The sequence below is a fragment of the Triturus cristatus genome, chromosome 2_2 (assembly GCF_964204655.1).
Source record: "Triturus cristatus chromosome 2_2, aTriCri1.1, whole genome shotgun sequence".
Taxonomy (NCBI): Eukaryota; Metazoa; Chordata; class Amphibia; order Caudata; family Salamandridae; genus Triturus; species Triturus cristatus.
In genome coordinates, this window is record NC_140582.1 from 920,883,813 (window position 1) to 920,899,175 (window position 15,363).

The following is a 15,363-nucleotide window of genomic DNA, read 5'->3' on the forward strand; positions in this document are numbered from 1 at the left end:
TTTAAAGTCATGTTGTACAGTCATGGATGAAAGTAAAAAATAAATAAACATGGTGATGCGGTGAACACTGCCAACGTCTTTTTCTTTTAACTTTGAACCATGTTGCACAGCAGCTGCACTGCTGGATAACATGCCAAAAAATTACCATGCCAAATTGCTATATTTTTTGGCTTTTACAAAGTTTATAAGCCATGTTGGGATTAAAAGTAAAGAAAAAGACCCCTATGGCGGGGCCAGCATTGTTTAATCTGTTAGATTTTAGCCATGCTGCAGAGTCTATTGGCTTCCCAATGCTTTCTTTTTTTTTGCTGATGCTGTTCTACTTCGGCAGTAACTATGTTTTTTTTCCTTTTATCACTGTTGAATGGGATTGGCAAAAAGCACTGGAAAACCAGAAGGCACGACCTATTGGCTTTGCCAATGCTTGTTTCTGCAGTGAGTTTATGAAAGAACCCGGCCCGATATCGGATGTACAGCCGTTATCAAATGGAATATGTTCAATAGGGCCCATCTGCTTGGCCCAGAAAACTGGAGAGAACTTCAAAATGTCCACATGCATGAATAAATCTCTGTAAATCATTATGAAAGGCGATTTTCTGTTTACTGTGTTAGGGTGCTGGGGAGCTGAGAGCATCATTTTAAAGTTTCTAAACTGTTACTGGGAACTGTGTTTAACTGTGTTCGGGTGCTGGGGGCTGAAATCATTTTTTTTTTTAACATGTTATTAGTCAGAAGTATTGCACTGCACTTTACTCCACAATAACAGCCAGAGCCGCCCAGGGCAGTACTGGGAACCAAAATCGGCCCTGGCAAAGTGCTCGGCCGCCCCCTCCCCCCCTCGGGGTGGGGGGTGGAGGGGGGGGGGGGGTTGGGGTGCCGCCAAGCTCTTTGCCAGGGCCGGTTTTGGTTCCCAGTACTGCCCTGGGCGGCTCTGGCTGTTATTGTGGAGTAAAGTGCAGTGCAATACTTCTGACTAATAACATGTTAAAAAAAAAAATGATTTCAGCCCCCAGCACCCGAACACAGTTAAACACAGTTCCCAGTAACAGTTTAGAAACTTTAAAACAGTTACAGGGCTAAGCTAAGCTGCAAAAACGGCCCTGTAACAAAAACGGCCCCAGGGGCCCAAAACCGGCCCCACCCGTGCAGCGCACCGGGGGATTGCCCGGTGCCCGCTATGGCCAGTCCGGCCCTGGAGCCGCCGTTTTGGTGGGCTCTCTATTTGTTCTCCGGGCCTCATGGAAAAGCAAGGCCACGGCGTGGACAGACTTCACCTCAAGAAACTTTTCTGTTTACTGTGTTCTGGTGCTGGGGGTTTGAGACCACCATTTTAAAGTTTTAAACTGTTACTGGAAACTGTGTTTAGCTGCGTTCGGGTGCTGGGATGCTGGGTTCATTTTGTGTTTCTAAAATGTTATTCGTTGGAAGTATTGCACTGCACTTTACTCCACATTAACAACTAAAGCTGCCATTTTGGTAAGCACTCAAGTTGTTCTCCCGGCCGCATACAAAAGCAAGACCGCAGCACGGTGCGTGCTGGTATGCCGAAGGCGAGCCCGTCTGCGCCCATCGTGCCTGGCTGGAACCAGGGGCCAGAGCCCCTGCATCTCTGCCCCAAATGAGGATAATTTTCTTATTGGACAGCTGAATGCTGTTCACCAAGCTTAGACAAGGTATGGTATGCTTCCTAGACCCTATTATTTCTCCATCCAAATATTCGACCTGCAACTTTGCAATAAGGAATGAGGTCGCCACCAATAGCTTAACCTTCTAGGATCACTCCAGCGTCCCATTAGATATGTATGCGTTTATCTGTGAAAAGCAACCAGACATGATGTTCCTCACAGAAACCTGATTCCAAGAGAGGTTCCCTCCCAGACGTGATAAAGGCCCCATCTCCAGTATGCATTGCAACATTGGGAGGAGTGGCAGGCACGGGGGTGGGGTAGCCATCATCCAGAGAGATTCAATCAAATGAATGTGACCTTGGGTAATGTTACCAGTGCCCTTGTAAACAGCTCCTATACCTTTGCAAAAAAAAAAATCCAAAAAAAGGGAGGGACTAAAAGGAGGAGGAATATGTAGAGGGGGGAGAGGGAGTGTAATATAGGTGTGGGCTACACCGAAGCAAACAGCAGCCCTAAATCACATGCTCTCTCATAGAATGATTCGCAGAAAAACAATAAACAACAATGTGGGAGAGAGGGAGTGGGAGGCAACAAGCAAGACAACAGAGAAGTAATAAAAAAGTGCCTCCATCTGAGCGCGAGAGGCGGAAGGACATCAATAAATACATTAATTAGTGCTTGGTCCAAGCTCCATCAAAGGGGAGCACACAAAGAGGAAGTGAAGTCTGCACGCACTGACTGCTCAAAAGCAAGGAAATGAGAGTGGCAAGACAGTCAACCAATAGTAGTAATGGGTGGGCTGAAAGTCCCTTTTTAGATTTCTTTTTTGTACAAACGGTAGATTGTCACCAGCTGACAGCGAATGCGCGCTGTCTGCATGCTAGACCTAAAAAGTAGTTCCCAAAAAGTGAGCAGGGGAAGGACACAAGTCAGTCAGTCAAGAAGACGGTAAAGAGGGTATACTCTAGGGGAGGGGCAAACGCAAGATGCACAAGGAAAGCCATCAAATAAAAAGTGCATAAGTGTGACAATAAGGCCAACCAATGGTAAGCAATGGGCATGCTCTAAACCAGTGATACTCAAAGTATGGCCCGGGCGCTGAATGCGGCCCTCCTGACCTTTATATGCGGCCCCCTGAGCAGCAGCTACACTGGGCTGCTGTTTACTCGACCTAGCACTAATATTAAAAAAAAATTAATTATGCAACAAGTACTTATTTAAAGGCTAATTGCAGTTAAACAAAAGGAAGTACTAGGCCCTTAACTTTGGGATCACCTTATTTTTTAAAGACAGCACACATGTAAAAACCCGATAGTCTTTTCAAAATTCAAAAAGTGTATTTCAGTGACCTGTAGAACAATTTCACTGTAGTAAATCAAATTATAGCAGTGCATTCAGAAGCATTTTTTTTTTTAAATAATGGTTTTCAAACATGAAATCAGAAAAGTTCATGCCCCCTCCTCCTGACAACAATGCCATTAATGATTACATCCAAGCACAGGAGATGGTTTTGTATAGCACACATCCTCAAGTCATGTTTTTTTAGGTCCTCTTCTATGTGATAATGAAGAAAAAGGAGGGAATTTTTTAAAAAAAACAATTGCCCAGGAAATAAAAAAAAAAAACAATTGCCCAGAGTCACACAATTTGGTCAAGTCGAAAAGCAGGGATTCATCCCAGATTTTCTGGTTTCACCTTGCACAATTGAGTACATCCAGTAAATATACATGTTTCACTTCCCCCACACCCACTTTGCAAACCCCCCACCCCCTTGCTGGCATCAGTGAGGCCCTCGGTCACACCAAAGACCAAACTTTGTGGCCCCCTAGAAAAGGTTTGTGAGTACCCAAGCTCTAAATCCTTGTAAATTTTCAATGAGCCCACAATAGATCTTTCACAACCAGTTTATGCTGTCTGGTATACTCAACCTAAAGAGGCTAATGGCCAGATTTATCTTTGTATTGCATTGCCCTTGCGTCACACATGGTGTCGCCAGGGCAACGGAATATTTAGGTCAGATTTACTAAGCAACAGAAGGCTTCCTTGCGTGGCCCTGCATTGCTTGATAGATCTAGAGTAACGCAAGGCAGCGTAAGTTGCTGCCTTGGGGTACTCTGCCCTGGGAAGCCATTCCATGGGTGGTGAGTGGGTGTTTCCATGCATCCATCGATAAATTTTGGTGCATTCCCAGACTTAACCAAGACTGGTAAACCTGGGAAATGCGCAACAAGGAGAAATATCTCTATTTCTTCTTGTTTCCTCTTGCTAGGTGTGTTGCACTTAGAAAGAGGAAATAACTCTAAGAATTGTTTTTGTGCAGTAAGGTGTCTCTTCCTGCACAAAAACTAGACTGTCTGCAATGCAGCCACCCTTGCACTATGGCACAAGGGTACCTGCGTTGGCGCCAGGCAGCAGATTGTGCGCGGGCAGATAGCAAGAATGTGCCATATACTGGCAAATATGGCATTTTCCTGCCCTCTACCTTTCAGGCAGCGCAGCTCGTTGTCTTGCTGTGTTGCTTGAAATATTAATAAATGTGGCCCTTAATAAGTAGCATGACAAATCACACATGCTCTTTTATTGGTTAGACCACAGAGAGACTGAGCAGTACTGCTTTTTCAGATTCATCATGACCATGTGACTGCAGCTGAGCTTGGGGAAGACACCTTTTCAGCATTTAAAAAGAAGGACTGATTTCAAATGAAGAGGACTGTACAGCACCGCTCTGATGCGGTGGTCTGCCCTACCTGAACGATGAGGTCTGTTAAAGGGTCGGTGATGACATTCAGGAGGTCAGGAGCATCTTGGCCGCTTTGAATGTTGAAGGTTTTCACAATGACGTCGGTGAGGAGGTAAAGGTAGCCGCTGGCGACTTCAAGAGGGAGCAGGATCAGCACGGAGAGCCAGTTGAAGAAGTCGTGGACAGTGGCACCAGCAAAGGCCCTGCAGGCAAAGCACAAACATCTCCATGAAAATCAGGGGGGATCAGAAGCGTTCATATCATGTGTCATTTGACAATCAGAGTAGGCTTGCCTTTACCAGGCACTGGGCCTGGGCAGGCGTCTACCTCTAAACACAGAATCCCTCTAATATAGGCGCTGTTAAAAGTCCATCCAAAGCACCAAACCTTTGAAAACTTCAGACCTACAGTGATGGGGTGTCGTTCCGTATTCATCGAAACTACTTACTTATAAGCCTTGCTGTGGTGGGCTTAAGCCTATAAAAGACTATATACACTACTATTCAGCTGGATAATAAGACCATCTGTTTCTTACAATGTGTAGAAGAGGCAAAACTATAGTAGTAGACACTATATAAAAAGACAAGTTCTTAAAATGACTTGTTCTCTTCATGACTTGTGCACCACAAGGAGTGTTTACATACCTCTTGTTCAGCAAACCCGTTGAGAAACTGGATGGCTATTGACTATTGGCATTCATCCTCTCAGGATGACCAAAACCCAGGGCCTCATATACAATATTTTGAGACTCACGCCAGCGCAGCAAGCCTTCCTGGTGCGCTGTCGTGCATCAAAAGAAAAGGGCAGCAATGAATGTAACTGCAAGATACGGCTCATTCCTGTCCTTTTCCCCTGCGCTGGCGCACGATAACCTGCCATGCGCCATTGCAGGCACCCTTATACCTTGGTGCACGACTGTCGGTGTTGTAGGAGTGATCGTTTTTGTGCAGGAAGGCATACCTTCCGGTACAAAAACAATTACAAGAGGTGTTTTCCTCTTTCTATGTGTGCTGCAAAATGCAGCACACATAGAAAGAGGAAAAATGAGGAGAAATAATATATTTCTCCTCGTTGTGCATCACTTATGCCTCTCCTGGGGAGGCGTAGGAATCTGACGCATTCCCAGGTTTACGCAACCTTGTAAATTTGGGAATGCGTCAGGTACCATGGATGTTCCACGGTAACACCCACATCAACACCCATGGAATGCCCCTTTCACGCAGAGTAATGCGGGCAGGCACACTGCGCCACAAGTGCATCCAAAAAAGTGACGCAACGGGGGCGCAAGGGGCTTGGAAATAAGCCCTATCAAGTTTAACAACTGAACAGCATCAAAGTTGGTTGTACTACTACCTATGTGAGGCTTAAGCCACTTGGACTTGAAAACCCGAGCCGGATCTTTAGTGAATCCGCTGTTGCCTACGGTGGATGTGTTGGCCCAATCTCTCTGTAAAGTGATGGTTCTTATGGGGCAATCGTAATCAATTCTTACATCTGTAGCTTTTGGAGCATGTCACACTACTTCAGACAGCGGGAATGGCCACGTTGGGAGGAGTACTGTACCTTCTAAATTCATTCCTGTCACCGGACTGCATGAGAGCCACTATTGTGTTGGTGACCGAGGTCCCAATGTTCGCCCCCATTATTATTGGAATGGCCGCTCTGACCGTCAGCACTGTGAGCAAAGAAAAGGCTATCATTAGAGCAGAGTAGAACACAGCTCCATTCATATGCACAGGTTCAGGGCTTTCAGGTTCAATGAAGACCCTGCCAAGTGTGAACTCCAGACAGCACCAAGAACAACCAACAGATCTCATGTGTACTTCATTTTATGGGGTTTCTTCTCATACTTGCACATTGTGGAGAGAATGAAAACCTGACAGTAATTTACCTCCGGTGAGTTGCCACCACCCCTATAGTGGAAGCAAGTTTATTCTGAACAGGAGCACCCCGCAAGCATGTTCATGAGTATCTTAGTTTCAATGCACAGCTGGATGCTCAAACCTGGTTTTATCAGTTCAATTCATGACCCATTCATGCTCCCTCTTCGGAGCCTTCTTTACCCTTCTGCTAGGATTGAGGGGCCAATGCGAAAACCTTTTTCTTTGAGACATTCTCTCTTACTCCAAATATAGGCGTGACATACTCCTGTACTTCTAGGAGTAAGACATGCTGAGTCATAGAAAATAGCTTTGTAAATCACAAAACATTTGCTCCGTAAGCATATCTTACTCCTGGAAATTCGGGAATAAGTCACACCTAAGTGTAGAGTAAGACACAACTCACAGTGAATACATTGAGAAACAGAAGTGGATTTGAGGTTTTCAAACGGTGAAGCTCAAATACCTTTTGTACCTCTTCTCAAAAGACTCCTGTTTCACAAAAAGAAAAACTGAGAGCTGTAACGGGCACAAAATACTTTGGGGCAGATTTATGAGGCCCTTGCGCCTCATTTACGCCGCCATTGTGTCACTTTTGTGACGCAGCGGCGGCGCAAATCCTACGCCATGGTGCGGGGTATTCATAACGTGACGCATCTGGAAGATGCGTCACGTTGTGAAGCTCTGCGCCACATATGGCGGTCCGGCGCGGGGGGGGGGCGTTCCGGCGCAGGAACGCCTCCTAAAAGTGGCTGAGTGAAATCTACAAGATTTCACTCAGTCACTGTTGAGCCCATGCTGCGTCAAAACCCTGCGCCTGCTTGAAGCAGGCGTAAGGATTGACGCAGCATTGTGCAGATAGGGCACCCCAGAGCCTTGCTGGAGCTGCGTCGCGCTTGCGACGCAACTCCAGCAATGCGCCACTTTTACGGCACAGATGCGTGACGCATCTGTGCCGTTTTTGCCCCACGGTGCGCCGCATTATAAATGCGGTGCATCCATGATGGTGGAGCTGGGGCGCAAAATAACTGGTGCATCCCTGCTGATATGCAGGGATGCGTCAGTTATTATAAATCTGCCCCTTTGTGTGTACATACATTATTCTGCACATATGCGAACTATATACATGCAGAGTAAACTACAGCAGACAGGCTGCAAGTGAGGGACCAAAGAAATGCAGTGGAAATGTGAAATACTCATAAAAAGTAGCAGATCCCAAGGGGAACTTACTGTTCCACAAAAATGAGCAAACTGGTTGCAACACTTTACCACAGTAACAATTTTACATGTGAAAATGTATGGGTTAAGATGAGAAAAATAACTTTTTTCCCTACTGAATGCAACTTTGTGAGCAGAGGATTGAAACAAACATGTACTTGACAATGACCATGTGCTTTGTCAAGTATCTGTGGTCGTGCATTTTGGCAAACCTTTCCGTTTTTGTTTGATTTAGAGTGATTTTCAAAAGCATCTTGCATAACGCAAAATTTAGGGCCAATGCATATATAAATCATTGTGAATCTTTTGCATTTTGCACTCCATGGGGTAGATTTACCACTTTTTCATGCAGTGCAGCAGTTGCATATGCTGCGCTGTGCTGCGTGAACAGGAGAGAGCAGGAGAGCGCCAAATTTACTAAACTAAGGCACTCTCCTCTCTTTATGGCACCATGGAGATACCTATGCGCCATAGTGCAAGGGTGTGTGCATATGTCTAGCATAAGTTTTATAATGGAAAGATGCCCTTCCAGTACAAAATACTATGCCTAGATTGACTTTAACCATTTTCCCTCTTGGTATGTGTGCTGTACAGTTAAGCACAAGTACAAAGTCGGAAAAGGAAGGAGAAATGAGAGCATTTCTCCTTGCTGGCGCCTACGTCAAAAGGGCGCACTTTTCTGACGCTAAACCCTGTTTACTTTATTTAGTAAATTGGGTTTGGCGTCGGAAACATTGGGTGGTTGCATGGGAACGCCCATGCTCCACCCATAGTATGCATCCTTGGAGCTAAGTAATGCAAAGTATAGCGCTGCTTTGCATTACTTTCAAGTTATTTCCAGCTTTAAACAATTTAAGCGCTGGAAAGTAAATCGTAAAAAAAAGATTTTGCACCAATTTGCGTCATTTTTGTGATGCAAACACACATGGAAAACACATGTAAATCAGCGCTAAACCACGATACAGAAAAACGAGAACATTGTGGGGCATATTATCAAGAAACGGCGTTAAAATTATTGCCGCTTTAACGGCAGAAAACTGCCGCTAAAGCGGCGATAATGGGCTTGATAATATGCCCTGGAGAATTCCCATAGAAGCCCATGTTCTGGTGTCAACATGGGCTTCTATTGGAATTCTCTGCGGCATATTATCAAGCCCATTGTCGCCGCTTTAGCGGCAGCTTTCTGCCGCTAAAGCGGCGATAATTTTAACGCAGTGCTTGATAATATGCCCCTGTGTTTTTGCTGCCTTAAATCAGCGCAGACATCCACAATACTCCATGAAGAACACAGGGAGTAAAAACAGCACACGAGAATATATTGTGCCGAATGCATCCGCCGGTACGAAGAGGCACCACAAGGAAGTGTCTGTTGTTTTTATATTGGCAGGCCGTGTCCGGTCGAGTGGCATAAGACACGAGGGAACATAAGGAGAGCTTCGCCCCTGGCAGCCCGGATTCGTCGCTTGGTTGCTGCAGTAGGTGAGTTGGTTGCCAACTCCCTGCCCTGGGTTTAGGCCTGATTGCTGTGTGTGCACAGGCCAATAACTATCAGTGAAGGGTCAGCACAGGTTAAACAGTGCTGGTGAGTGATGCTCGCTAAGCTCATCATGGACCTCGGTCAAATGTTGACTCAATTCAATTCAATTCAGCTTTATTCGGAGCAAGTTAATGTCCATAAAAGCAAACACAGTCATAATCACAAATACAAACATGAACACTTATAGCAGACATAATCATAATTCATATACAATATTAATCATTAAAAACATAATACATCTTAAAATTACATATCTACATCTAAAAAACACATACTTTTCCTCAGGTTAATGCATTTGTTTAAAAAGGAAGCTGTATAAAAGCAGATATCAGCAGATTGTAAGTTAAAAATCAATTTCATAGCCTGCTCAACCGTCCGTGTACCATATTTTACAAACATGGGCTTTAACAGAATAACACGGTAGTTGGAGTACAGTTTACAAAATAATATAAAGTGCATTGTGCTCTGCTTGGAAAAACCGTCACATCTACAAGGGCCTATAGGGTATTTTCTCATTACAGGATGTGCCACCAGGTGATGCACTATTCCAAATCTCAGTCTTGTTAGTACAAATTTGTGTGTAGGTCTGGTGACTAAAGTTAGATAGACGGGGAATCCATCCATGGACAAATATCTGTTATAGAACATGACAGTGGACAGAGAACCTGCAATTACTCTTCTTTTCCTCTCGGCAAAGGCTAGAAAAGTCACTTTCATCTCAGTCTTGGGGATTAATAAGACAGCTTTTGGATCAGTTACAATATTCAGGTTAAAAATATCCGAAAAGCACATAATAATGTATTTAATCCAGGGAATTGCCTTTACTTTATCTAATCGCATACAGTCCTGGATTATAGACCTAGTGAAAGATTTTTCTTCATTCAAATATATTGATCTCCACAACATTAAAGGTCTCAGTGACAAAAGATCGGAGAATTCCCATAGAAGCCCATGTTCTGGTGTCAACATGGGCTTCTATTGGAATTCTCTGCGGCATATTATCAAGCCCATTGTCGCCGCTTTAGCGGCAGCTTTCTGCCGCTAAAGCGGCGATAATTTTAACGCAGTGCTTGATAATATGCCCCTGTGTTTTTGCTGCCTTAAATCAGCGCAGACATCCACAATACTCCATGAAGAACACAGGGAGTAAAAACAGCACACGAGAATATATTGTGCCGAATGCATCCGCCGGTACGAAGAGGCACCACAAGGAAGTGTCTGTTGTTTTTATATTGGCAGGCCGTGTCCGGTCGAGTGGCATAAGACACGAGGGAACATAAGGAGAGCTTCGCCCCTGGCAGCCCGGATTCGTCGCTTGGTTGCTGCAGTAGGTGAGTTGGTTGCCAACTCCCTGCCCTGGGTTTAGGCCTGATTGCTGTGTGTGCACAGGCCAATAACTATCAGTGAAGGGTCAGCACAGGTTAAACAGTGCTGGTGAGTGATGCTCGCTAAGCTCATCATGGACCTCGGTCAAATGTTGACTCGTGTCCACTTCAAGGCGGCTTTGCGGAGCCGATCTAGCCCGTGTAAAGAAAACCTGAGAGCCCGAAAATACTGAGCGGGGATATCCATCGCACCCACCCTAAGGTGCATTCTTTCAAAGCACACGGGGTTAGTGAAGTCCAACGAAATTACAAGTTTTCTCTGGATTGTAATATTATATTATAATTGTTCTGCAGTGTTTCGTGGCAAACTCGCTCCTTACTGTTATCCTGTTCGGTACTTAAAAAATCAGCATCACACACAAACTCAATATAAGGATTCAACTTTCCTTTCTGGACTAACTTAACATGATTTGGGGTAGTTTTTCACCACAAGTTTAACTTGAAATTAGTGTTTTGCGTTCTACAGGACCTACTTGACTATTGACCTTTGACTTAGCTATTAAATACCCAGTATTGCTATATACATAACTGCATTATCATTGCAGAGTCTCAAGATATGATGGAGTTATAATCAATTTTCACTATTTCTGATTGTGAGCAGCCCAGTATAGTGCCAAATCGACTTCACAGCATTGTTTTATTCTGCTATTTTTCCAATTAGCATTGTTCCCCCCCCCCCCTTTTCGTTCTTTCCGAACCTCTTTTTAACTCTTTCCCTATGGGCACCCCATTCTCAGGTCAAAGTCCTACATATTTATTTACCTGACATTCTTGGATTGTGCGCTAGCACTCAGAGACCATTTAGGGGCTTGACATCAAGAGGAACAAAATTACATACAAGAGGCTGGCTAGAATAACTTTACACCAGCAGACGCAGGAAACAAAGGGTGAGTAATGCAGGGGAAGGAAAGGGACAGAAAAGGTGGAGAAGAGGAGCTGGAAGCGAAGACTCAGATCAATTCAGGCAGTGATGGAAAAGAGACTTTAACTTTCTTCTGAAGATGAGGAGAGATTGGACTAAATTCTGATCTTGAGGGTCCTTGCGCCCTCTTCTTTCTTGAAATACTAATGAACTACAGAATAAACTTTCTTTGAAACCTGACACGTATACTCAAATGCACATAGATTCATTTGTAGTGCTGTGGTTATGGATATTTAGAGGCCTTACAAGCACCTTGCGCTGCTGGTGTGTCATTTTTAATATGGGAAAAAGTGAAGTACCGGTGGTGCAAGGGGCTTGTAAATAAGCCCCTTTGTTATGATATGTAAAGAAATCAGGGGGCAGATTTACTAAGCCCTTGCACTGCCCCTGCATCACCCAAGGCAACACAAGGGCTTAGGTGAGATTTACTAAGCCACACAAAGCCACCTTGCATGGCTCTATGAGGTTTAGTAAATCCAGAGTAAAGCAAGGTCGCACAAATTGCTGCTTTATGTTGCATTGGAAAGGCGTTCAATTGGTGGAGCACTGGCGTTCCCAGGCATCCACAAATGGAATTTGACGCAATCCCAGATTTGCTAGGGGTAGTAAACCTAGGATTGTGTCAAAGTGATACGCCCTCCAAACAAAAGCATAACACGGACACATATCTTCATTTCTCATTGCTATTTCATCTTTCTATGTGTGCGGCAGAAAGAGGAATATGCCTCTGATGATTGTGTTTGTACAGGAAGGTGCCCCAACATGCACAAACACATTCCTGCCTGTAACGCAGGCACCCTTGCACCATGGCACAAGGGTGGCCGCATTGGGGGTAGAAAGCACTCAGTGCGCCAGCACAGGGAACGAGCAGGAATACGTGGCATATCTTAGTAGATATGGCGCATTTCTGCTCTTTCCCTGTTTCGGAGCACAGCACAGCAAGTTGTCTTGTTGTGTCATGTTGAGTGATATTTTGATAAATCTGGTTGTGGGTTTCTGCTTGTTTGCCCTGGAATCGCATTCACAGGCAGTTGCGGCTCGCACAGGTAAACTAGGCGGGGCGGTGAGGCAGGGCAGGGTGGGGCGGGGGTGGAAGGCGACATACGATGGGAACGAGCAGGAATACGTGTCACATCTTAGTGGATATGGCGCATTTCTGCACTTTCCCTGTTTCGGAGCGCAGCACAGCAAGTTGTCTTGTTGTGTCATGTTGAGTGATATTTTGATAAATCTGGTTGTGGGTTTCTGCTTGTTTGCCCTGGAATCGCATTCACAGGCAGTTGCGGCTCGCACAGGTAAAGGCGGCGGGGCGGTGAGGCGGGGCAGGGTGGTGCGGGGGTGGAAGGCGACATACGATGGGAACGAGCAGGAATACGTGTCACATCTTAGTAGATATGGCGCATTTCTGCTCTTTCCCTGTTTCGGAGCGCAGCACAGCAAGTTGTCTTGTTGTGTCATGTTGAGTGATATTTTGATAAATCTGGTTGTGGGTTTCTGCTTGTTTGCCCTGGAATCGCATTCACAGGCAGTTGCGGCTCGCACAGGTAAAGGCGGCGGGGCGGTGAGGCAGGGCAGGGTGGGCGGGGGTGGAAGGCGACATACGATGGGATAGTGAAAAGTAAATAAATAAATAAAATATGCACTGACTTTTAACTTAATAAGGCGAAAACCACACTTAACTGATAGTAAATACCTTTTGCTGATAAATAGAACCAGGAATGGTGGACTTTTACTTGTGGAATGCGCACAGACGAAAGTTCATGGTCAGACACTGTGGCTGAACTGCAGTATTTGCAAGCCTAGTGTTTGTGTCGTGATTGTGGGCAGTTCCATCAAAAGGAGGTGAACCACTACAAACTTGCTATTTTATAAGGCTTTACCTACCTCGTGCAGGTAGGTTTCTTGTCTGGAAACAAAAACATGTTTGCTCCTGTTAAAGGCAGTTGTAAGTGCACTTTTAATGTGGGGAAAGTGAAGAAACACTATCTTTTTTGTGAAGTTGGGAACTGGGTTTCTTCACAGAGAAAAATAAAGTGACGAGCTGAGGCACATTTGCCTCATGTTTGTGCATGTAGAAATTTCTATTGAATGGACATCTTGCAGGTTTAAATTGTGCTCAGTGGACTAGGTCTATGATTGCTGGAGAGTTCCTAGTGCACACCTTAGATTCTTTGAGGCTTATATACGAGCCTCCTGCGCCTCGCGAGCATCACTTTTTGTTACGCTTAAGCAGCACATATTACTCAATCATATCTATGAGGCCAGGCAAAGCCACTAATCGTGGCTTTGGATGGCCTTATAGATAAGGAGTAAGGCAAGCCAGCACAAATCGCTTTGTCGCCTTACTCTGTGCTCAGGAGGCGTTCCATGCGCATTGTGGTGGGTGTTCCCACGCAACACCCATGAATTTTGACACTACCCCAGATTTACAAGCTCATGTAAACCTGGGAAAGCACCAAATCCTTACACCTCCTGCGGTGGGAGTAACAAGGAGAAATATCTTTATTTGTTCTCGTTTTTAGGTTGAGCCTAGCGGCAGCGCGTATGTACTGGTGGCTCTGCAAGGCATGCTGTATTGGAGTATGCACTGGAAGCCCACTGATGTGATGTGGACACCGGCGACTGCTTTTTGTATTTGCAGCGCGACCACACCGGACAATAGCGGCCACTTTTCTTATAGAGTGCTTTGCCTCTCTAACTTGCATGCTGAGCCCGGTGCCCGCTTTAGGGACACCGTGCTCAGTTTCAACTTTTTTTTTACTTGCATGCTAAGCGCGGCGTCTGCTTTAGGGGCACCACACTCAGTTTCCTTTTTTTTTTTTAATAAACTTTGATGTTGAGCGCGGCGCCAGCTTCAGAGACACCGCGCTCTGTTTAATTATGTTTTTTAACTTTAATACTGAACGCGGTGCACGGTTCAGGGACACCGCGCTCAGTTTCATTTTGAATTTTTTTTTTAATAAGGAGTGCAGTGTCTGCTTCAGGGACACCGTGCTCTGTTTCTTTTTAACTTTAATAGTGAGCGCGGTGCCCGCTTCACAGACACTGCGCACTGAAGTGCAATAGGTATCACTTTTGCAAAAGTTTGAACTACTGGTATAGTAAATGACAATGCCTTTTATCATTATAAAAGGCATTGCCATTTACAATGCCAATAGCTCAAAAACTTGCAATTGCGAGACCTATTGCATCGTAAATACTTGTTTGCTCTTTCAATGTGTGCTGCATTCTGCAGCACAAATAGAAAGAGGAAAAAGCCTCTTAGGATTGTTTTTGTACAGGAAGGTTCCCTTTCCTGCACAAAAGCAGTCCTGCCAACAACACAGGCACCCCTCCATCATGGAGCATGGATACCTGCGTTGGCGTTAGGCTGCTGAAACGGCGCCAGCGTAGGGGGAAAAGGACAGCAATGCACCATATTGGATAAATACAGTGCATTCCTGCCTTTTCAATTTGGCGAAGGGCAGTGCAGCAAGGTGACTTGCTGCATTTCCCTACACCAAATCCCGTAAATAATGGCCTTTATGACTCGCTAAAAAGCCACAAATGTTCTCCAAGCAGTGGTGTTGAAACTATCGTTTTTACCGTTTATCGTTTGAAAGATTCTGTATGTGGGTTTACACGTTGAAATTTGTCCCTTTTAACCTTTTTCTGTAAAAACACCACCAGCCCCCGCTAGCATTCAAGAGAAAATATTGCCAAATTGCAGAGAAAATCGTGCAGAGGGAAAAAGTATGAAAGGCAGGATTTTCTGCAAACTATCGTTAGGCAAAAAAACAGGTTCTACTTGAGGTAGACAAGTGAAAAAAACCTTTGCAGAATCCTGCTCCAAACACAGGAGCAGCCTTACAGGGGCGGCAGGTTTCACCTTTCACACTTGACCCTTTACCCAGAGGGTCCTGCATGTATTTCAGGTTCATTAAATTTTCCAGAGAATGAGACAATCACTGCGACCTATTCGTTTTCAAGCCGCGCATATTATTACCAACTAGAGGATCGGTTATTTATGATTGTAATTTATGATACCGTGTATGCACGTCATTGCAAAGTCAT

At 44.9% G+C, this 15,363-nt stretch overlaps 1 protein-coding gene across 2 annotated transcripts in view; it reads right to left on the reverse strand.

The window, feature by feature from the left end:
• Positions 1-15,363, reverse strand: part of LOC146862941 (sodium-dependent phosphate transport protein 2B-like) — a 90,260-nt gene that overhangs the window by 44,136 nt on the left and 30,761 nt on the right. For both annotated transcript variants that reach the window (XM_085642309.1, XM_085642310.1), the window contains exons 6-7: positions 5,932-6,043; positions 4,376-4,571 (exon numbers count right to left, since the gene is read on the reverse strand). In XM_085642309.1, the coding sequence (XP_085498435.1) occupies positions 4,376-4,571; positions 5,932-6,043 (308 nt within the window). The remainder of the gene's footprint in view (positions 1-4,375; positions 4,572-5,931; positions 6,044-15,363) is intronic.